This window comes from Physeter macrocephalus, chromosome 7 (genome assembly GCF_002837175.3).
Source record: "Physeter macrocephalus isolate SW-GA chromosome 7, ASM283717v5, whole genome shotgun sequence".
Lineage (NCBI taxonomy): Eukaryota > Metazoa > Chordata > Mammalia > Artiodactyla > Physeteridae > Physeter > Physeter macrocephalus.
The window spans coordinates 144,358,499-144,382,962 of record NC_041220.1 but is presented as its reverse complement, the minus strand read 5'-3'; the positions used below and the strand labels follow the sequence as shown (position 1 = coordinate 144,382,962).

At 53.3% G+C, this 24,464-nt stretch overlaps 1 protein-coding gene across 4 annotated transcripts in view; it reads right to left on the bottom strand.

Moving 5' to 3' along the window:
* Positions 1-24,464, bottom strand: part of ZFYVE28 (zinc finger FYVE-type containing 28) — a 113,367-nt gene that overhangs the window by 54,745 nt on the left and 34,158 nt on the right. For all 4 annotated transcript variants that reach the window (XM_028492435.2, XM_028492436.1, XM_055086265.1 and 1 more), the window contains exon 2: positions 4,340-4,480. In XM_028492435.2, coding sequence (XP_028348236.1) covers positions 4,340-4,480 — 141 coding nt within the window. The remainder of the gene's footprint in view (positions 1-4,339; positions 4,481-24,464) is intronic.

Below are 24,464 nucleotides of genomic sequence, written 5' to 3'. Positions count from 1 at the left end.
CGCACCGCAATGAAGAGTAGCCCTCACTCGCTGCAACTAGAGAAAGCCCGTGTGCAGCAACGAAGACCCAACGCAGCCAAAAATAAATAAATAAATAAATTTAAAAAAATTATTTAAAAAATTACCAGGCTTGCAAAGAATTAAGAAAATATGACACAGGATGAAAAGAAAAAGCAACCCATCGAAACCAACCTAGACCTGGCAGAGGTGATAGCACAGGGGATGAAGGCAGCTGTCGTAACTGACGTTCGTGTGTTCAGAAAGTTACGTAGAATCAATGAAGAAACAAAAAGGTCTCAAACTGATCCAGAGACAAAACTTACAGTATCTGAGGTGAAAACAAAAATACACCGGATGGGATTAACCTCAGATTCGACAGGTCAGAAAAAAGAACAATAAACTTGGAGACATAGCAGTTGAAACTTTCCAAATTTATCAGAGAGAAAATACCAATAATAATAATAGAAGAGACCATCAGTGAGTTCTAGGACAACCTCAACATGTCAAAATACATATAATTCAAGACCCAAAAGGAGGAGAACTGAAACAGAAAAAAATATGTGAAGGAATAGTGACTAATTTTTTCCCCAAATTTAATGACAACTATAAACTCACAGATCCAAGAAGTTCAATGAACCCTAAGCACAGGAAACACAGAGAAAGCGATACAAAGTCACAGCATAATCAAACGGATGAAAACTAATAAAAAGAGAAAATCTCACAAGTAGCAGGAGAAAAAAATTTACATACAAGGAACAAAGGTAAGATGACATTAGCGCTCTCACTGGAAACAATGCAAGTGAGAAGAGTGGAAGAACATCTTTCAAGTATTGAGGGGAAAATGATAACTTAGGATTCTAAACCCAGCAAAAATAGCTTTCAAAATTGACGGCAAGATAAGAATTCATGACCAGCAGACTCGCACTACAAAAAATGCTAAAGAAAGTCTTTCATGCAAAAGGGAAAAGACACCAGATGGAAATTGAGATCTTCACGAAGGAACAGAGAGACCAGAAAGGGCGACTGCACGGGAAAAATGCAAGGTCCTTTATTATTGTTTAATTCTCTTTACAAAAAATTTGACTGTTAAACAAAAACACTGACAATATAGTGTGAGTCTAAACACATGTAAGACGAACGTGTATGACATAAAGACATAAGACTACTTTCAAAGAGTTCGATACCACCTCACACATACAGTAGGAACCTTACAGGGGCTTCTCCCATCTGTTCCTCCCAGATCAGCTGCTGTTACTGCTGCTGTTGCTGTGAGTGATGGGGCGGACAGTAATAAAAATAGTTAATAAAATCTAAATGTAATTTACCATATCAAGAAACTAAGAGGAAAGAAAAACACACGATAACCTCAACAGACACAGAGAGAGCGTTTGAAAATAATCCAACATCCATCCATTCCTGATAAAACTCTCAGCAAGCTATGAAGAGACGGCAACTTCCTCAGCCTGAAAAAGAGCATCTATGAAAACCCTACGATAGCTAACATCACACTGAATGGTGAAAAACTCAATGCTTTTCCCAAAATTGATCTATAGATTAAATGCGATCCCAATCAAAAACTCAGGCTTTTTTGTAGACATCTACAAGCTGTTTTTAAGTTTCATGTGGAAATGCAAAGAACCTAGAACAGCCACAACAACTTTGAAAGGGAAGAACAAAGTTGGAGATCTGATGCCCTCTGATTTTATGACTTACTTTAAACCTACCATAATTAAGACAGTGTGATACTGGCCTTAAGACAGATCAGCGGAACAGACTAGAGAACCCAGAAATAGACCCACACAGATATGGACAAATGATTTTCAACAAAGGTGCAAGAACAATTTAGTACAAAAAGGACAGTCTTTTCAGTGAGAAAGGATGGTCTTTCGACAAATGATGCTGGAACAATTGAAAATTCATTTGCAAAAAAAATATGAACGTTGGTTGAAAGCTCACACCACATACTAAAGTTAGGTCAACATGGATGAGAGACCTAAATATAAAACCTCACAACTACTGAAGCCCGCGTGCCTAGAGCCCGTGCTCCGCAACAAGAGAAGCCACCACAGTGAGAAGCCCGCGCACCGCAACGAGGAGTAGCCCCCGCTCGCCGCAACGAGAGAAGGCCCGCGCGCAGCAACGAAGACCCAGCAGCCAAAAATAAGTAAATAAATATAAAACCTTTCTTTCTTTCTGAAAGAAAATGAGAAAATTTGATGACCTTGGGTTAGACCAAGATTTCTTAGATCTGACACCAAAAGCATGATCTATATAAGAAAAAAATAGGTAAATTGGGCTTCCTCAAAATTTGAAACTTAGGCTCTTCAAAAAACCGCTAGGAGAATGACAAGATAATCCACAGACTGGGAGAAAATGTTCTCCAATCATCGTCTGGTAAGGGATTTAGTGTCCTCACACGGTCGTCCGTCTGCCTGTCTGCGTCCTAACTGCCTCTTCTCGTAAGGACATCACTCAGATTGGATCAGGGCCCACCCCAGTGACCTCATTTTACCTTTATCAGCTCTTTAAAGGCTCCACCTCCAAATGCAGTCACACCTGAGGCGCTATGAGTTAGGGCTTCAACACATGAATTTGGGGCGGGGGTGGGGGCGGGGACACACTTCAGTGCATAACAACAACCCAGAATTCATTTCACCCTACTGCGCCAAAAGCATGGTTTCTTAAGTCCTTTATGACTTTCTGAAGCAAGAAGGAAAACGAAAACGCGTGCCAAAACCCTCAGAAACCACCCGCGTACTCACGTGTGCCCTAGTCCACAAATTTTCCTCAAGAAAGTTTAGTTTATGCAAAAGTGCGTTACTTACATCCCTTCTAACTGGGAAGAGCGTCAGCCCGGCGAGGCTGAACCTCGGTGCACCTGCCTCACGCTCCACAGTGCCACACGGGAGAAGCAGCAGCTGGGCCTCTGCTGCGTGCCTGGTCAGGCTGGAGACTTAGCTAGAAGACCCCATTTCGGGTCAGAAGGTTCAAAACACCACACCCAGCGTGGCACCAGCCTGTCCGGCTGACCCCAGCCAGAAGGTATGACCTGAGCAGCCCTGAGACCAACGTGAGGACCCGCAGGTGCCCCCCGAAAGCAGAGCCGGGCCAGGCTGGCGTTGCCACGCGTGCTCTGCACAGAGGCCCCCTGCTCAGCTGAGGGTCCACCTGGTCTGATGGGACCTGGGAGGCCTGAGGTGCCCCCGACAGCGGACTGAGCCACTACCCACGGCTGAGAAATTCATGGCATCGTGTAGAACTGACTCACGGGTACTGGGAACTTCGGGGGATGGGGGACCAGCTAAATCTGGAGTTGGGTGACCTCCCCAGGGCAACCGTGCTCTAAAATCAAGGCCAGCAAGTGACCCGGCAGAGTGGGCTGCAGCCAGCCGCCTCCGTCAGACCTGCACGTTATCTCGGTTCTCGTGCTGTGATCACACACATCACCCCGTGCTCTCGGCCTTTGTCGAAGCCCCTCCCTGACCGCAACGGCCTGCCAAATGCCCACCTCCCCTGCGCCTGCCTGGCTCCCTCCTATGACATCATCCACCCTCTGCCCAGGGGCACCTCTGCAAGCGAGCGCTGTCAAACGAATGAATGAATGAATGAACAAATGAACTGGCAGCATCATGAAGGTCAGTGAAAGTTAGAAATGGCAAAATGCCTGTTTCGGGGAGTTCCCTGGTGGTCTAGTGGTTAAGACTCCGGGCTTTCACTGCCATGACCCTGATTCAATCCCTGCTTGGGGAACTGAGATCCCACAAGCTGAGTGGCACAGCCAAAAAAAAAAAAAAGCCTGTTTCCAGAGAGATGTTAGAAATAAAAGTATTCTGTAAGAACCCCTGATGCTTGAAACACACGACGGGACATTTGCTTCCCCGGACCCGCCCCTGGGATCTAGGAGGCACAACCCTCACCTCCCCGGCGGAGAGGCTCAGACTGGTGGGCTGAATACACCGAGAAGGTTCCGGAACTTGGTGAACGACCCTGACGGTCACTTGACAAAACTTGCTTCATCCACGTGCCCTCGTGCTGGTGAAGCCTCCCGGGTTCGGGGAACCGAGAGGAATTCCCCGCATGGTGTCCAGGACCAGGTGAACCCTACAGCAGGCGGTAGCCACCCTGCCAGCTCTGCGGCGGCCCCGCGGGCCGTCGGCCCCTTCCCCGTGCCGGCTCCTCGTCCTCCCACGTTCCTCTCCGAGGGTGTCCCGCGATCCCGCCCCTTCCAGCCTGCTCTTGTCCCGGGGATGTCGCCCCCCCCGCCCCACTCCGGCCGGTTTCCCTCCCTGAGACGGCTCCCCAGGCCCGCGCCCTCCGTCCCCTCCGTCCCGCCGCTCACCTGGCAGGAGCGGAACTGGCTGACGAGCAGCGTGCAGCGCTGGGGGTCCTTCCGCCCGTCCAGACTGTCCAGCTCGGCGGCCACCTGGCTCAGCTCCTCGTCCGCGTGGTAGAACTGCGCGAGCAGCTGCGGGTCCGACCGCTGCGGGGAGACAGGGGGTGAGCGCCGCCCCGGGGGGCGTGGCCTGTTCCCACCGTGGGCGGGGCCGTCACCCCGCCGGCTCCCCTGCGGCCGCGGGGGCGGGGAGAACGACCCCAGACGAGGGCTGGGGAGGGGCCGGGGCGCGCGCGGGACGGTGGAATCAGCTCTCAGAAAGGAGTTTTAGTCCTAAACTAAACTGAAGTGATCAAGGCGGCCGCTGAGGGAAGGACGCGGCCCGCTCCCCAGCCTCCTCCCAGCGCTCAGCCCAGTTTCCACGACCCAGGAGGTGCGGGGCTTTGTGGCGGGAAACGCTTCTCCCTGAGGCTCACCTCCCACGAAAGGCACGGGGCGTTCTTCTGATTCTGGGTCTTCAGGCGTAACCCCAGCCTTGGAGCGAAGGCCCAGCTCCGTGCGCCTCCGCCCGTCCTGCCGGCCACCTGACCGCCCCGGTCTGCCCCCAGCTCCAGCCCCGCCGGCCACGTGCCGTCCTGTCCACATGCTCACGTCCACCCCAGGCCTCCGCGCTGTGCTCCCTCCAGCCGAGGTGCCAAGGGCTGTCCCCTTGGATCTGAGTCTCCAGGATTAGGACAAGCCCACGGGAAGGGTGGCAAAGCCCTCAAACATGTTTTTATAAAAGGGGCCCTTCATGATAGGGCAGAGAAAGACAGAAGAGAAGGAAAGACACCCAATCAACCCTCGGTTCCCTCATCCTTCTACCTAAGAATCAGCACATGGCTCTCTTTACGCCCTACATTTTGTTGAACATAAGGTAACTTATTTTCGTAATTTCTCTCAGCTCACTGCTCGATGGAGCCCGTGTTCCGCCCCCTCTCCCTACGTGGCCCGTCCCAGGCTGGTTCTTCCTCCTCTCAGGGGTCTTGGTCATTCATCAGTGCCTGACTCTGGGTCACTCGCGATGCTGGCCCAAACCCCTGCGGTGCTGAGGAAGCCCCTCAGGGAGGCTGAGCCGACCTCGGGCAGGGGGGAGGGGGCTTCAGTGATTGGCCCAGGAGGCGGACATGTGACCCAGGCACGGCCAATGGGAGACCTTCCCAGGACTTCCCACCGTAGAGTGGCGGGGATTCACCGATCCGTGCACCCACCCAGCAAAGGCACCTGCGCACCCACTGCCAAGGATGCAGGGCTGGGGACACGGCCAGGAATGGGGCAGGTCCAGACCCTGGCCCCCTCCATGAGCTCAGCTGACTCACACCCAGGAGGGCCACCAGTGACCCCTCTGTGATGAGACAGGAACCAGGTTGGGGTCAGGGGCTGGCAGTACATTTTTGCCCCTTTCCTGTTGTGCTGACCGGAAGGAAAGACGGAAGGAGAGGGTCTGGGAGGTGGGGAGCCGGCTGACTCTCTGAATGGTGCCCTCACCCACTGTCCCTGCCACCCTGAGTCAAGATCCCCCCACCCCAACCCACTTCCCTCCATTAAGGCCCATTTGGACCCATTTCCCATCCTGGAGCCTCCTCTTAGTTTCAGAAGCTGGGAGGAGGGAGAGACACCCTTGCCCTCTGACCCCCCAACCAGGGTTCAATCTCGTGCCTTCAGGGCCTGGCAGACACCTACATGGGGGAGAAGACAAAAGGGAGCAGTGGGGCTCGTGGAGAATTGGAAAGGGCCTGCCTGCCCAGGGAGAGGCCAGGGAAGAAAACAACAGCACCCAGTACTGGAGGACCCCAGCCAACCCCCACAAGCCTTGCATGGGCTAAACGTCTCCATGACCACGAACAGCCTCCCGCTCTCCCTGTGAAGGGCACGGGGTGGGCGTGGTGGAATCTGCCACCTTGGAATCGATGCACAGAGACAAACCCTTTGGGCTCACCTTGCTTTGCTTTCAGTAGGTCAAAGACCTTAAGAGCAGACCTACGAATGTGTTGACCATTAGCAAAAAGAGAGCTGAGCACACACACTCACACACAGCAGAAACTAGAGAATTCAGAAAAAAAATTTTTTAAACCTAACAATTATCTTTATTTTGTTGAGACACAAAAGACCTGTGTGATTTTTAAATTTTAAGTGATATTCCGAGACAGCTTTCCAGCCCCCTCAGGACTGGTATTTCCAAAGAAGAATCAAAAGTTCCCTGTCTCTCCCGGTGGCAGTCATATTCACCCGGAAACCCCAGACGCTAGGGAGACAAAGCCTCCAGGCAGAAGTCCAGGAAATGAATGAACACAACTTACAAAACTCAATCTGTGCTGATTAACAGAATCCAAAAGAAAATTTTGGTGCCACATTTCCATTTCTAAGTATGCAGAGAATGAAGCAAACACAGCAGTCTCCAGCCGGCTCATCACTCAGAACTAAATCGGTCCAGCAGGGCAGGGTCACCCTCAGGCCAGCTCGAAGGCCTGCCGACTGGAGGAAGGTAAAGATTAGGAACCGGAACTCTTTCTCTTTGGTTTGAATCAGCCAGCCTCATTCAACAACATTTAAAATCAAATTATAAATTAGACTTTTGTTTATTTATTTTCTATTTATTTATTTATTTGGCGGCACCAGGTCTTAGTTGCGGCATGCAGGATCTTCGTTGCGGCGTGCGGGCTCTTAGTTGCAGCATGTGGGATCTAGTTTCCTGACCAGGGATCAAACCGGGGCCCCCTGCACTGGGAGCGCAGAGTCTTAACCACTGGACCACCAGGGAAGCCCCTAAATTAGACTTTTAAATGTCCCTAAGTAAAATGTCCACAGCAAAGCGAATCAATTGATGTAAATACGAAGAAGTACTCACCCAATTCTGAAATAAAAACTATAAGAGAATAAAATAGAGCCCAGTAGTAATGTCTTTCTTGGCACACGATGTCAATATTTTCTCAAAATAAATTCATAGCAATGACAGATTTCACTGTTCCAGGACAAAAATAAAATTAATGCAGGTAGCATTTAGCTTAGGAGGTTAGAAGAGTAGTGAACAAGCAGCCCCAAAGACGCCGCAAACACCCAAAAACACAGCAGTACTGAATCAGTCCAAAGGGCAAAAGTTGACTAATTCAGAACTAATTTTGTAAAGCTGATGCAATCATCCATTCATTCAAACACCGGTTCTGCCATGCAGGATGGGGATGCGGGATGCAGATGTGAATGCAGATGTGGGATACAGGATGCAGGTGGGCGGGAGCTCAGGCCCCGCCCTCAGGAGCCCGTCCGAGCCAGGCATGTGACAACGCTGGAGGGACCAGCCTTTGTGAGGCTGGCCAACTGGGCTGCGGCAGAATGTGGCATGAACCAGGAGTGCCCCTAGCCCGGTGCAGAGCGGCGGTTGCACCTCAGCAGGTACCACCCGGACCCCTCTGCGAGGTGGCCCAACGTTGCCCCGGATGACGGAGACTAATGGCCAGGGTCACATCAGTGGGCACGGCAGAGCTGGCGGCCAGCCCAGGTCTCGCACTAAGGATGCTCAGGAGCCCACGTGGGAGAGAGGAGGAGGTAAGAGTGACCAGGGCAGGATCCCTCTCACGCCTCTGGCTTCCCAAACGGGAAGCAAGCACTGCAGCGGAAGAACCTCAGAAGGGTGCCTTGTCACTGCAGGGCAGCAGTGCAGTCGCAGCCAAGCTCCAGGAAGGGAACAAGAAGAGAAGGCAGATGGTGGGACAGGTGGGCGGGACAGATGGCAGGACAGGCAGCACGGCCAGGTCAGAAAGGACCAGCCCCCTCACACCTGCCTCGCAAGCTCAGCAATGGAGTGCAGCCCCGGTGGCGCAGAGTCCCAGCCCCCTGCCCCGCCAGCAGCCCCCCAGCAGCTGTCCCGGGACACGACCTGGGCTCCGAACGCTGGCTCCCGAGACGTACTACCCCACGGGACCCCCACCACCCCGACGCTCAGCAGAAGAGAGCCTTGCGGATCTCGCTGGACCCCCAGGTGGGCTTTTCAGCTGGACAGAGTGCAGGGAGCTCAGGGGTGAGGGCTGGGTGTCTAAGAGGCCAGCCCAGGCCCTGGGCCTCGCTTGGACCAGTTTTCCAGTAAAGCCTTGGACTCCCCACTGCAACACCCAAATCCAAGAGCATCGCAGAGAAACCAGAGAAAAGCCTCAAGTCACACACACTCTGAATCTGGCTGCTCTCCCTGTGCTGTGCGTCCGACCACCCGCTGACCCTCCGGCCCTGGGCACGGGAGAAGCGGACCGGGCCACACTGGACTGCCAGGGAAAGCCGCTGACCACTGGTCACCAGGGCTGGGACCCCTCGCTTCCTCCAAACACTCGCCCAGCCCCTCCTGCAAGTCCCCACCACCTTCTGTCCCCTCTGAGTTCTGGAGTGCCCGGGTGGCCGTGACCCACATCCCCGGGGTTGGCCTCGTCCACATCAGTGCATCAGTACACCCGCGCTGACCCGGCCGCACCCCCAGCCACCGTCAGCGGATCTGGCGCCCCAGATAGGCACACGCTCCTGTAGTCACATGGTGGCAGCCCTGCCATCTGGCCCGTGGATGGCTGGTGGCTGGTTACTCCTGCCCCACCCCCACTCAACTGCCCGCCTTCCGCCCCCAGGCTCCTCCAGCAGGGCCCCCGCTCTCTCAGGACTCGGGTACCTGCCCTCCCTGTGGCCTTCAGGCCTAGGTACGGAACCGACCAGAGGCACATCAGCATGCCCGTAGTTCGCTCAGTCTGCCCAGCACCCCCATCAGGGAGCCCCTGGGGCAGCCAGCTGCTTCCTACCGAGACTCGAGGGGGGCCCGTGCCTGGTGGTTGTAGGAATTGGTGGGCAGGGTTCGGGTGCAGTTTAATCACAAAGATAACCACCCAGCGCTGAATGTGTGTCATCTAACTCCCCTAATCCAACACCTCCACCTCCCCAGAAGGCAAGGGCTATTTCCCAATTTACAGAAGGAAAAACTCAGGCTCAGAGAGCGAGATTCATAAATCCACCCAGTATCCCATACCCAATAAGCGGTCTCACCTGTCACTTGGCCTCCCTGACAGAGGAAGGCCTTTTCCCATGACTCAGTTTCCCTACTGGCTCCTGCTGGGTGATGGGGACAAGAGAGCACAGAGCCATCATCCCGGCTGGCACCATGTGGCCCTGAGGGCGAGCCGGCAGGTCCCACCAGGCCTCAGGCTCTGTGGCTCCGGGTCCAGGCTCGTGGGCCCACACTGGGTCAGCTTGCACCTTGCACAGACACCACGTGTCAACTCTGTATGCCCGGGGAGCATCCATCCCCCCGGGAGGCTGGCCCTGTCCTGGGCTGCAGATCAGATCACTGCCGAACCCCGGGACCCACCCACCCTGGGCAGGTGCCGGTGGACAGTCAGCTGGCCCCACACGTGCCTGCAGCCTGACCTGGCACCACAGGTGGCCTGTCCTTAGCCGTGCGGAGGCCAGCCAGGCCACTGTGAACCCTGCTGCCTCAAGGGCACGGCCCTTTGCCGCGAAACACTGCCAAGTGCTTGCCCAGGGAAGGCTGATGGCTTTACGTTCTATTTGCATCAATAAATGTTTTACCCCTATGGTATAATAACAAAACAAGCCATTTCGGTTAGAGGAATCAAGGGGCCTCCAGAGCACGAGAGCAGAGTCTGGGGCTCAGGTGGCAGTGGGCACCGAATGTAGAGGATGCGTGCTGCACACGGGTCCAGGGTGGGCTCCAGGTTCAAGTCCCGCTCAGTACCTTACCGGCGGTGGCCTTATCCCACGCCCCAGTTTATCACCTGCAAACTGGGCTTAAACACACGGGGCACCTCGCACGGCGCCCGGGGGGTCTGCACCTGGTGCGGCCATCGCGGCGGTGGAGTCAACTGACCTTGATAAGTGAGAAATGAGACGCTAAGGAACCGCGTCACTCCTGAGAGCACCACCCCCGGCGCCCTGTCCCGGAACTCGGCTGAGCACGCCCCGACGTCCCGCCGGCAGAGCCGCAGGGGCGCCTCAACCCCAGCAGGCGGCGGGACCCACAGCGAGGGTGCGAGCGACCCCTCCACCCGGAGGCCCAGGTCGGGGGCAGGCGCAGCCACCGCGCGTGCCCCCTGCCCACGGGCCCCTGGGTCCTCGGGGTCAGGCAGAAGGGGGCGCCCAGAGAAGGGCGGGAGGTGGGCAAGGGCGCGAGGGCCGGGTGCAGAGAAGCGGAGAGGGGTAGAGGGCGGGGCACGCGGAGGGGCCCTGGGGCGCAGGTGTCCAGGTGAGCCCGGAAGAGCGAGCGCGCGGAGGGGAAGGAGGAAGAGACTGGGGCCCCAAACGCGGGGCCCCCCACGTCTTGCAGGGCAGGACCAAGTCGCGACGGCCAGGAGGGCGCAGCGAGGGGGGGCCTCGGGGCCGCTGCCCCTGAAGGCGGGGAGGTCGCAGTGTTCGCAAAGCGCGGCGTGGGAGCACCGGGAGGCCGAGGCCCAGCAGCCCAGAAACGCAGGCGAGCGCGAGGGTGAGGACGCCGGCGCCTCTCCAGGGCTCGCCAGGGGCCGCTGAACCCCCCACTGCCCGTGTGCGCACCCGCAGGGCGGGTGGGGTGTGTGCGCCGGCGCGGGCTTGGGCGTCTGGGCCACCCAACCGCCCGCCTGCAGAAGTGGGCCTGGGCCCTCGGCCTGCCGGCCCTGGCCCACAGTCCAGCACCCAGAGCAGGCCCATCCCTAGTCCCTGACCCTTCCGAGCCCCGAACCCTGGCCCCGACCTGAGGACACGTGGCCGGCGCCAGGCCTGGCCGGTGGGAAGCAATTCTCCAGACTCAGGCTCAAAAATGGCGCAGCGCTGGCTGGCTGGGCTTGGTTCCCTCCAGCTCGGGGCCTGGGCTGGAGTCTGGGTTAGGGGGCTTGGAGAGGCACCTCCACTCCAGAAAACCTCCACTGAGCCAGCTGTGGAGTGACTTCTGGGAGGAAAAGTGGTCACACATGGTCCAGACACAGAATGGGGTGCTCCCCCCCTACTCCACAGGAGGGGTGCCTGTGAGAGGGCAAGTCCCTTTCTGGTGGGAGGGGCACCTCCTCCTCAGCAGGGCGAGGCAAGGACTTAAACACCACGCCAGTCGAGGGGTACTCAGGAAGGCCAGGCGAGTGGAGGTAACTCAGCCTCACAGTGAGCTCAGACCCTGCCCTGGGCCACTCCCCCAACACAGCCTGGGGCTGAACGCGGACACCCAAAAGGAAGGCACCACATCTCAGAGAGATCTCGGGGGAGGGGGGAGATGCAAAATGTAACTACATCTAGGGTCCAGTTACTCCACCAAAAAATAGTCCTGAAATCTTTTCCACACCTAAGAGATTCACGTAAATTCTGAGACAGAGTTTTATTTTATTTTAATTAATGAATTTTATTTATGTTTCGCTGTGTTGGGTGTTCTTTGCTGCGCGCGGGCTTTCCCTAGGTGCAGCGAGCAGGAGCTACTCTTCGTTGCGGTGTGCAGGCTTCTCATTGCGGTGGTTTCTCTCGTTGCGGGGCACAGGCTCTAGGCGGGCGGGCTTCAGTAGTTGTGGCTCGTGGGCTCAGTAGATGTGCGTCGGCTCTAGAGCGCAGGCTCAGTAGTGTGGCGCACGGGCTTAGTTGCTCCGCGGCATGTGGGATCTTCCCGGACCAGGGCTCGAACCCGTGTCCCCTGCATTGGCAGGCGGATTCTAAACCACTGTGCCCCCAGGGAAGCCCTGAGACAGTTTTAAACCTCACTAAATTTTTGTTGCAAATACTTTTATCGCTGTAACCAGTGTTGTCCAAAATGATGTCTTATAAGAACCTTGTTATGCAGAGCTGACCGTGGACCGCCCTGAGGCAAGCCCAGGCTCTGCAGCTTCCCAGATGGTCTGCTAAATTAGTACCCTGAAAGCTTTAGATTCTGGGACCGGTTCAGACATCCAGTAAGTCAGTTCCCTGCACCTGCTATCTCACCAAGAGGTGCCCCTCCCAGCTGACTTGGTCTCATTTGTAGTGAAATCCACAGCCAGATCCGAGGGGGCAGCTTCCCCACTGCCGGCCACTCTGGAGAGCAGCCCAGCAACGGCTCAGGAGAAAACCCTCTGACTGCACAGGGTCCCTGCCCGTGGGGCACAGCGAGGGGCCCCTTTATAATTCTGCTCTAGTCTCATCTGGAGACGGACCCCCACCATGGGAGGAAGTTCTCCGGAGTTATCAAGCCCCCAGCCCTGGGAGGAGGCTGGATTGGCCCTGTGAGGATGAGGTGTCCGCTATCGGGCTGGACACCCCCCTTCCAGGGGAGCACCTGGGCTCGGGGCCCTGCAACACCCCAGGTGACCACACTTGCCTTGGCTGCAGTATTTGCAGACACGATGCCTGGAGGTAACTGAGCATCTGGCGAAGGGTTTTCAGAAGGAGAGTGAATTCTCAGATAAAACTCTCAATCAAGTGCTGTATAATGACACGCCAAGAACACTGATTGCAAGAAATGTAACCGCGGCAGCTGCAGCGGGTCATAAAGAAGCTCTTCCGTAACTGCAGAGGAAAAGAGCCCAGGGTGGCAACAGACCTCGAGGGGGAGTGTCACCGCAGCACCAAATGGAACAAATGGTATCTGACAGTTGGGCTCTCACACTGCAGGAGATCTTGTCTTTGAATTTCAATAGGCTTAAGATTCTTTAAAAAGCATTTTATTTTTAAGACTATTACATAGTAAACCTGTTAGGATGCCAATCAATTCTGTTCCCATTCTGCTAACGGCCACAGGACACTGTCCCAGGGGCCCTGGGCCTCTGGGGTGCCACTGGCCACGCCCCATTGTGGGGACAAGTCCTGGGCTTGGCCCGGCCTGGCCGACAGCAGCCCAGGAAACAGCCGAGGGGAGGTCGCCATCTCCTCAGCTTCTAGGACGGATGGAAATCCGCTCGTGGGAAGTGGAAATTTAAACTGCTTCTTGTGAATTCTTCCTCTCCTTCAAAAAGGATTTGAGTGACTTAATCAGAGCGCATGTGAACTGAACTTACTTGTTTAATCAGAGGAGCGACCACAAGGCCCGAACAGGGGTCCCGGGTTCCGGGCCACGATGATTACTGCAGGTGGTCACCCTGATCTCTGCTCTGCCGACCCAGGCTGGGGCCCGTGAGGGTCCCCCCCGCTCCTGGGCACGTCGCCCCACCGGGCTGGGATGAAGCGGACTGGCAGAGGCCGTTCCCGCCTGGGTCCTAGGGACACGCTGGTTGGGGAGGGACGCGGACTCCCAAGGGATGTCTCGATGGGAGGACCTAAGAGATCAGACGTCACTGGAAGCCACCATGAGGGAGGCCCCTGGTGAGCAGGAGGGGGGGGATGCACAGTTCCAGACCCCTGAGGGACCCAAGGACTTAGAAACCCAGCGTGGTCGCTGCCACCTCGGGCCCAGACCCTCTGACCGCACCTCACCCGGGGCCACCTGGGTGGTGCTGCTCTGTGGACAGGCGGCTCCAACGGGCTGGAATGAGCCCAGCCACCCCGTCTCCAAAGAGTGTCATCCTGGCTTCTAGAAACAGTTTTACTGAGATGTGACTTACGTCTCCCCCCCGCTCCTGGGCACGTCGCCCCACCGGGCTGGGATGAAGCGGACTGGCAGAGGCCGTTCCCGCCTGGGTCCTAGGGACACGCTGGTTGGGGAGGGACGCGGACTCCCAAGGGATGTCTCGATGGGAGGACCTAAGAGATCAGACGTCACTGGAAGCCACCATGAGGGAGGCCCCTGGTGAGCAGGAGGGGGGGGATGCACAGTTCCAGACCCCTGAGGGACCCAAGGACTTAGAAACCCAGCGTGGTCGCTGCCACCTCGGGCCCAGACCCTCTGACCGCACCTCACCCGGGGCCACCTGGGTGGTGCTGCTCTGTGGACAGGCGGCTCCAACGGGCTGGAATGAGCCCAGCCACCCCGTCTCCAAAGAGTGTCATCCTGGCTTCTAGAAACAGTTTTACTGAGATGTGACTTACGTCTTGTAACATCCTCCTGGTTACAGTATGCGGTGCAGAGGGTTTAGTATATTCACAGAGTCTGCATCATCACCAGGAGCTAACTTTAGAACCTGGTCATTGCCCCAAAGAGAAGCCTCACACCCATTTCCAGTCACCCCTCCACCAGCTCCTAACCTACCGTCTCTGTGGATTTGCCTATTTTGGATATTTCAAGTAAATGGAATCATACAAGATGTGACCTTTCATGTCTGGCTTCTTTCCCGTAGCGTGTTTTCAAGGTTAATCCATGTAGTAGCATGTGTCAGTACTTCAATCCTTTTGATAGCTGAATAATATTCCACCATGTGGATGGACTGCATTTTGTTGATCCATTCATCAGTTGGTGGGCATTTGTTTCTACCTTGGTTATTATGAATAATGCTGCTATGAACAGGTTTTTGTGTGGATATGTTTTCTCTTGGTTATAAACCTAGAAGTGGAATTCCTGGTCATGTGGTAACTGTGTTAAACTTTTCGAGGAACTGATTGTTTTCCAAAGTGGCTGCACCATTTAACAATCATATAACAGCAAAGTTTCCATATACAAAATTAATATACAGAAGCCTATTGCATTTCTATACACTAACAAGGAACTATCAGAAAGAGAAACTAAGAAAACTGTCCCATTTACAATCACATCAAAAAGAATAAAATAACTAGGAATAAATTTAACTAAGAAGGTAAAAGACCTGTACTCAGAAATCTATAAGATACTGATGAAAGAAACTGAAGATGACACAAACAGATGGAAAGATATACCGTGTTCATACATTGAAAGAATTAATACTGTTAAAGTGACCATACTACCCAAGGCAATCTGCAGATTCAATGCAATCTCTATCAAAATACCAATGGTATTTTTCACAGAACTAGAACAAATAATTCTAAAATTTGTATGGAAACACAAAAGACCCTGAATAGCCAAAACAATCTTGAGAAAGAAGAACAAAGCTGGAGGTATCACACTCCCTGATTTCAAACTATACTGCAAAGTTATAGTAATCAAAAAAGTATGATATTGGCACAAAAACAGGCACACAGATCAACGGAACATAACAGAGAACCCAGAAATGAACCTACACTTATGTGGGCAATAAATCTACGACAAGGGAGGCAAGAATATACAGTGGGGGAAAGACAGCCTCTTCAATAAATGGTGTTGGGAAAAACTGGATAGCTACGTGCAAAAGAGTCAAACTGGACTACTCTCTCATACCATCTATAGAAATAAATTCAAAATGGATTAAAGACTTACGTGTAAGACCTGAAACCATAAAACTTCTAAAAGAAAACCTAGGCACTATGCTCTTTGGCACTGGTCATAGTAATATTTTTTTGGATTTATCTCCTCAGGCAAGGGAAAGAAAAGTAAATATAAACAAATGGGACTACATCAAAGTAAAATGTGTCTGTACAGTGAAGGAAATTATTAACAAAATGAAAAGGCTTCTTACTGAATGAGGGAAGGTATTTGCAAGCGATATATCTGATAAGGGGTTAATATCCAAAGTATACAAAGGACTCATACAACTCAACATCAAAAAACAAACAACTCAGAAAATGGGCAGAGGATCTGAAGAGACATTTTTCCAAAGAAGACACACAGATGGCCAAAAGGCACATGAAAAGATGCTCAACATCACTAATCATCAGAGAAATGCAAATCAAAACCTCAATGAGAGATCACCTCACACCTGTCAGAATGGTTATCATCAAAAAGAACACAAATAACAAGAGTTGGCGAGGGTGTGGAGAAAAGGGAACCTTTGTGCCCTGTTGGTGGGAATGTAAATTGGTGCAGCCACTGTGGAGAACAGTATGGAGGTTCCTCAAAAACTTAAGAATAAAACTGCCATATGATGCAGCAATCCCACCTCTGGGTATTCATCTGAAGAATATGCAAACACTAATCTAAAAAGATATCTGCACCTCCGTGTTCACTGCATCATTATTTACAACAGCCAAGATATGGAACCAACCTAAGAGCCCATCCATAGATGAATGATAAAGAAGATGTGGTACATATACACAATGGAATATTACTCAGCCATAAAAGAAGAATGAAATCTTGCCGTTTGAGACAACATGGGTGGGCCTAGAGGGTATAATGCTTTGTGAAGTAAGTCAGACAGAGAAAGACAAATACGGTATGATTTCACTTATATGTGGGATCTAAAAAACAGAACAAATGAACAAACATAACAAAACAGAAACAGAGTTATAGATACAGAAAACAAACAGGTGGTTTCCAGAGGGGAGGGGGATGAGGGGAGGATAGAAACAGGTGAGGGAGATTAAGAGGGACAAACTTACAGTTGCAAAATAAATGAGCCGAGGGGATGAAATGTACAGTGTGGGGAATATAGCCAATAACTATGTGATATCTTTGCATGGTGACAGATCATAACTAGACTTATCCTGGTGATCATTTTGAAATATCAAATCACTATGTTGTGTAACAGGAACTAACATAGTGCTGTAGGTCAATTATACTTCAAAAACAAACAAACTGGGTTTTCCCTGGTGGCGCAGGGGTGGGGAGTCCGCCTGCCGATGCAGGGGACGCGGGTTCGTGCCCCGGTCCGGGAGGATCCCACGTGCCGCGGAGCGGCTGGGCCCGTGAGCCATGGCCGCTGAGCCTGCGCGTCCGGAGCCTGTGCTCCGCAACGGGAGAGGCCACAACAGTGAGAGGCCCGCGTACCGCAAAAATAAAAAAAGTCCACACGGAACCTGTGAATGTGACCTTCTTTGGAAAACGGGTCTTTGCCGATGGAAGGAAGGTAAGGGTCTTGGCATGAGACCCTCCTGGATTACCCGGGTGGCCCCATCTCCTATGACAAGTGTCCTTACAAGGGAAGGGGACGTACACACAGAGGAGAGGCCATGGGAGAACCAGGCAGAGATCCGAGTGACGCGTCTACAGGCCAAGGAACGCGTGGAGCCCCCAGAACCTGGAGGAGACAAGGGCCATACTCTCTCTCACAGCTTCCGGAAGAAACCAGCCCTGCCAACACCTCGCTTTCAGACTGTGGCCTCCTGAGCTGTGAAAGAATACATTCCTGTTGTTCTCAGCCACCTACTTTGTGGTCACAGGAGCCACGAGAAAGGAACGCAGCCTCCCTGCCCCCGACCCTGACTAGCAGGTGCACAAGCGGGCAGGAGAGGGGACCACCGTGTCCCTGTTGTTTTGGGGGGCCTGGGAAGTCCCTCTTCTTTTTCCAGCTTCTGTCTACTCACTGTGTGAACTTGCCCTGGGCAGCAGCTCCGCCCAAGGCCCTACGGACACACGGAGGTGAAACTGACCACGATTCTGGGTCCTCCAGAGCTTGCCCGGCTGCCCCAGGCCGCAGACGGGGAGTCAGGTTCACGCGCCCTGGGTCACACGAGGGGGCCGCGGGTTTCCCCACTCGCCTCCTGGTGCCTCCGAGAACAAGCCTCACCCCATGTTCTGGACGCTCTCTTCCCACAAGGCTTCCATCAACGCAGGGGACACGCCTGCAGGGCAGAGGCGGGCGCGGACCCGAATGCTGCTGGCCGAGTCCCGAGGGATGCGGGAGGGGCCTGGCGCACGGCGCGCCCAGAGGGAGGGCGTGATCGGATCCGGCCTCCGTCCGTCCTGGTGGCGCTGCCGCGGGCCCCGTGGGGTGTGCCTGCCCAGGGCACCGCCTGCATCCCTCGGCCGCCGTCCCCCTGCCCCACCCTTGACCCTGATGGCCTCCCTCTGCTGGCCCCACGGAAGCAGGATGGGCACCGCGCCCTGGCCTGTGTCCGCGCAGGGCTGGTGTCGGTACCGCCGACCTTTCTGTGTGATGCGGAGGGTTCCAGATGGTTCCACAGGAGGACACGGTGCCCACTCTCCACCAAAGCGCCGCACAGGGAAGGCGACGGGGTCTTGACGTGGAACACAACACGGGGGGAAGTGTTCGCAACACGGATTTGGAGTCTGGGTCTTCGTGTTCAGACCTGTCGGGTTTGGGATCCCGCTCCTTATGGGAGAAGCATTGGGGGCGACTTGGAGCAGAGAGAAGGGGGAGGGGCCTGGTCTGGGGTGTTGAGTGGGGAAAAGGGAGTGGGGAAGGGGGTGATGGCAGGGAGGGGGCAGAGGGGCCCCTGGACCCGTGGGCCCAGCCGGCTCCAGGCCGTCCGGTCCGCCCGCAGATTCGCCGGGGCCCACACCGAGCTCCCTTGGCAAATTCTCCTTTTTATTGTGCTTGCTGCTGAGTTTATCAAATAAAACTTAGAAGCACTTGACTCACAGGTTGCTCGTCACTAAAAGCACGGATCAGAGACAATGAGCTCTCACTGTTTAAAAATAGCCATCCTAACAGAACACCTGTTCTCACCAATGTGCCGTTTCCCCAGAGGATAAAAATTATCTGCAATATAGTCCAGCAAGAGCCTGTATTTGGTTTTTATGCAGTTTTAGAGGAAAAAATACAGGTGGATGTTCTGACATATGGCAGAAGAGAAACAACTGGGTGTCTGCTCAGAGACAGACGGGGTCTGCGGCGAAACAATTCAGACGCAGGTTCTCAGGTCAGGGCAAAACCACACACCACACAAAATAAAAAGACTCCCTTCAGCAATGGCGGACGAATCATTAAAAATCTTCACGTGAATCCGCAACAGTGGCGAAAGCTGAACAGCCCGTGGGCTCCCGCTCTGGACGCCCCACCCCCGCCGTGTGCCCACCCCGACTCCCTCGAGGTGGGGGGAGGCGGGAGCCTGGGCAGCTCCTGCAGACAGGCCGGCCCACCCGCCAGTCAGCGGCCACCTCCTGAAGGTCTGGGCTGAAGTGGGGGCCCGGGCAGGGCAGGGCAGGTCCTAAGGGCTGGGCCGTCTGGGAGGCAGGCAGGGTAGAGCATCCGGGACAAGCCCTCAGCCTGTGTCCACAAGGGGCCACCTGAGGGCTCAGGTGAGAAGGTGGCCCAAGTCGGGGAGGAAGGGCAAACAGGGCCATCCAGACCAGAACGGTTACCCAAAGGAGAGTCCTTTTCTCCTTGGATGCTTGCTTGGAATGTTCTTCCTCAAGGGCACAGACTTAGTGTCACAAGGCGGCGTTTCCTCTTCTCGTGACCTGGTTACACCCTCCCAACGGCGTGAATGCTGCACTTTGGGTTCCCGTGTTTAGAACCAGCCTACAGTCAGGGCCCACCCAAGTGGGCGTGTGGGTATAGAGAGGGATGGTCTAGGCTGCTACCATGCCTGGGGACGCCACAGAATGGAGAGTCCAGAAATAAACCCACACGTACACGGCCAACTGATTTTTGACAAGAGTACCAAAGAAATGCGATGGAGAAGAAGAAGCCTCTCAACAAAACGCGCTGGAAAAATTGGACAGCCGTGTGCGACAAAATCATCGTCAAACCTTACCCATCACACACACAACCATCAACCCCCAAACGGAAAAATCTTAGTGACCTTGGGCTTGGCAAAGTTTTCTTAAATAGTCCACAAAGAGCATGAACTATTCAAACAAACAAACAAACAAACAAATAAATAAACTGGACTTCACCAACGTTCAAAAGTTTGCTCTGTTACGAAAATGAAAAGTCAAGCCACAGACTTGGAGACAATATTTGTCAAACATCTCTATTTCAGAGGACTTACACCTGAGATACAGAAGAACTGTTACACTTCAGTCAGAAGACTAGATTTTAAAATGGGCAAAAGATTTGAACAGACACAACTAAAGAAGACCTACACGAAAAGAGGCTCACCACGTGGTCATCCGGCAAGTGCAAATTCAGGCCACAGTGACCTACCACCTCACACCCGCCAGGATGGCCGAAGTTTAGAACCTGACCATACCAAGTGCTGGCAAGGGTGCAGAGCAACTAGAACCTTGTACAGCTGGTAGCGATGCGAAGGGGTCCAACCTTTGGAAAACGGTTTGGCCGTTTTCTCAAAAAGTTAAACATTCACCGACCATATGAACCAGCCGTTCTACACCCAGTTGTCCCAAGAGAAGTGAAAGCCCCCGTCCACACAGAGACTTGTGCACGAATGTTCGGAGCAGCTTTATTTGTAACAGTCAGAACCCGGGAACAACCCACGCGTCCGTTACATGCGATGGACAAATAAGCTGCAGTCCGTCCACACGGTGGAACACACCTCAGCGATAAAAAGGAGTGAGCTACTGACACCCTACAATATGGGTGAGTCTCAAAATATTTAGGTTGACTGGAAGCCAGACCCGGATAGACTGATTCCATCTATACACAATTCTGGAAAATGCAATCTATACCTAATGACAGAATACAGATCAGGGGTTGCTTGGGGACAGAGGTGACAGGCCAGTGCACCATCTCAGTGAGGGGCTGGGGGCCCAGCCGGGGGTCAGCAAGAATGCCCAGGGGCAGAGTCGGGGTGAACCCAGGAGGCCCAGGGAGAGGACATGACAATGTGGCCAGAGGTCACCCACCCACTGCCCCTGTGCTCTTACCACCCCTCCGCCGGGGACGCCCCCAGCTCTGGGAGCACGAGGGCCAACCCCTGTGGCAGTTATGCCTGGAACGTCCCTGGGGGTGCGCTGGCAGGTCCCTGCCTGTGGCCCAAGCCCACCGCGGGCCAACCACCAAGGCACAGGGGGCAGGACTGGGCAGGGAGACAGGCAGCTGTCACCGCCCATCAGGGCCCACGTGGAAATGGGATGAGGCTGCACTCGAGCTGCTGATGGTCACTCGGGAAGGCCGTGCCAGGAGGCTGGTCCTCGACCCAGCGGCTGTCAGGCCCTGCCCGTCCCTCAGGGTGAGGAGCCAGGAGCCAGGCCTGCTCAGTGACAGGGCCACAGGTGGGGCTGCCGGGCCAGCGGCTGAGGATGTCCTGGCATGGTCCAGAGCAGGAGGCTGTCCAGGGCTGGGCAGCCGCACGGGAACCCAGCGACCACAGACCCCAGCCCGCAGCCCACCGGGGCAGGGGGACAGCAGGGTACGAAACCACACACGACCCTTTGGCCACCTGCAGCAGAAGCGTGGGGGGGCATAAGGGGGGGCTCTGAGGTGAGGCCTGTCCTTGGCGGGACGCTGCCTATGCCGAGAAGGAAGCCCAGGAAAAAGGCCACGTGTCCTTTCAGAACAGGACGCGACCGTTTCGTTTGCTATTGCGTGTTCTCGTGACCAAGGGGAACCAAAAGAGCCCTCCAAAGCACAGAGATCTCAGACTGGGAAGGACAGCCTTGATGGTGTGTCTGGTTATAACAAGAGCTGGCAAAAGGCAAAAGGAAACAAATGGGAGCTAATTAAACTTAAAAGCTTTTGCATAGCAAAGGAAACCGTCAACAAAATGAAAAGACAACCTACTCAACGGGAGAAAATATTTGCAAATGACATGACAGATAAGGGGTTAATATACAAAATATATAAACAGCTCATACAACTCAACACCAAAAAAACAAACAACCCAATCAAAAAATGGGCCGAAGACCTGAATAGACATTTTTCCAAAGAGGAAATGCAGATGGCCAAGAGGCATGTGAAAAGATGCTCAAAATCACTAACCATCAGGGAAATGCAAATCAAAACCACAATGAAATATCACCTCACACCTGTCAGAATGACTATCACCAAAAGGAACACAAATAACAAATGCTGGAGAGGGTGTGGAGAAAAGGGATTTACACTCCCTCCTACACTGTTGGTGGGAGTGTAAATTGGTACAATCACTGTGGCAAACAGTATGGACGGTCCTCCAAAAACTAAAAATAGAACTCTCCTATGATCCAGCAATTCCACTCCCGGGTATATATCCAAAGAAAATGAAAACACACTAATTTGAAAAGATACATGCACCCCAATGTTCATAGCAGCATTATTTACCATAGCCAAGATTCGGAAGCAACCATCGACAGAGGAATAGATAAAGAAGATGTGAAATAGATATAAAATGGAATATTATTCAGCCACAAAAAAGAATGAAATCTTGCCATTTGCAGCAACATGGATGGACTTGGAGGGCATTTATGCTAAGTGAAATAAGTCAGACAGAGAAAGACAAATACTGCATGATATCGCTTATATGTGGAATCAAAAAAATGAAAACAAACTAGTGAAAATAACAAAAGAGAAGCAGACTCACAGATACAGAGAACAAACTAGTGGTCACCAGGGGGGACAGGGAAGTGGGGAGGGGCAAGATAAGGGTAGGGGATTAAGAGGCACAAACTATTATGTACAAAATAAGCTACAAGGATATATTGTACATCACAGGGAATATAGCCAATATTTTACAATAACTATAAATGGAGTAGAACCTAGAAAACACGTGAATCACTGTGTTGTGCCCCTGTAACTTATATAATATAGTACATCAACTATACTTCAATTAAAAAGAAGAAGCAGGGCTGGCAGAGGAAGGCCCACTGCCCTGTGACCTCCTCTCGTGCCCACGTGGCTGCCCCTCCCCAAGCAAACCCGAGGGGCTGTGTCTTCAGTGTGCTGCCCACTCAGCACCCCCGCCCCCCCAGCCACCCTCCTGTCATCACTCGGCGGGCACCACCCGCCTGCTCTGGCTGGAGCCAGTGCTGGTCCCCTTTCCTCCCCCACCCCCGCCTGCAGCCCGGGGCCCACTCCCCCCACTGGGCCCACCTTCCTCAGCCTCCAGGCCTCTGCCCTCACATCCCCGACCCCCGGGCCCACTCCTCCATTCAGGGCTCTGCCCGAAGGTCGCCCGTCCCAGGCTTCCCTGGCCCCCCCGAGTGCAGCATCAAGCCTCACCTCCGGGCCAACACTCAGGACTCCCCCCAGGTTAGTGCCTCCCCCAGACAAGCCCCCCAGCAGAGACCGGAGGCTCTGGCTAGGGTGGCTGATAGGCGGCAGCATTCTCTGATTACCAAAAGGTGAACTAGAACTAAAAACAGAGCTACCATGTGATCCTGCAATCCCACTCCTGGGCATAAACCTGGAGAAAAACATGGTTTGAAAGGACACATGCACCCCTATGTTCACTGCAGCACTGTTTACAATAGCCAAGACATGGAAGCAACCTAAACGTCCGTCGACAGAGGAATGGGTAAAGAAGATGTGGTACATATATACAATGGAATACTACTCAGCCATGAAAAAGAATGAAATAATGCCATTTGCAGCAACATGAATGGACCTAGAGATTGTCATACTGAGTGAAGTAAGTCAGACAGAGAAATTTTCATATGAGGAATCTAAAAAGAAATGATACAAATGAACTTATTTACAAAACAGAAACAGACTTAGAGAAGGAACTTATGGTTCCGGGGGGGCAGGGGGGAAGGGATAGTTAGGGAGTTTGGAATTAACATGTACACACTGCTATATTTAAAATGGATAACCAACAAATAGCGCAGGGAACTCTGCTCAATGTTATGTAACAACTAAATGGGAAAAGAATTTGAAAGAGAATAGATACATGTAAATGTATAACTGAATCCCTTTGCTGTACACCTGAAACTAACACAACATTGTTAGTCAACTATGCTCCAATATAAAATAAAAAGTTAAAAAAAAAAAAAAGGTAGGGCTTCCCTGGTGGTGCAGTGGTTAAGAATCTGCCTGCTAATGCAGGGAACACAGGTTCAAGCCCTGGTCCGGGAAGATTCCACATGCCACCGAGCAACTAAGCCTGTGCGCCGCAACTGCTGAGCCTGTGCTCTAAAGCCCGTGAGTCACAACTACTGAGCCTGCACGCCTAGAGCCTGTGCTCCCAACAAGAGAAGCCACGGCAATGAGAAGACCACGCGCTGCAACAAGGAGTAGCCCCCGCTCGCCGCGAGCCCGCACGCAGCAACGAAGACCCAACACAGCCAAAAATAATAAATTAATTAAATTAAATTTTTTTAAAAAAAGGTGAACTAGAAAATTCCACTTAAACTCAGGCTCCAACCTTCTAAGGAATGACATGCCTTGATAGAGTGTATTAAACCCAAAATGATTTTTTAAAAATAAATTTATTTATTTTTATTTTTGGCTGTTGGGTCTTCGTTGCTGCGCATGGGCTTCTCTCTAGTTGCGGTGAGCGGGGGCTACTCTTCATTGCGGTGTGTGGGCTTCTCACTGCGGTGGCTTCTCTTGTTGCAGAGCACGGGCTCTAGGCGCGTGGGCTTCAGTAGTTGTGGCACGTGGGCTCAGTAGTTGTGGCGCACGGGCTTAGCTGCTCCGCGGCATGT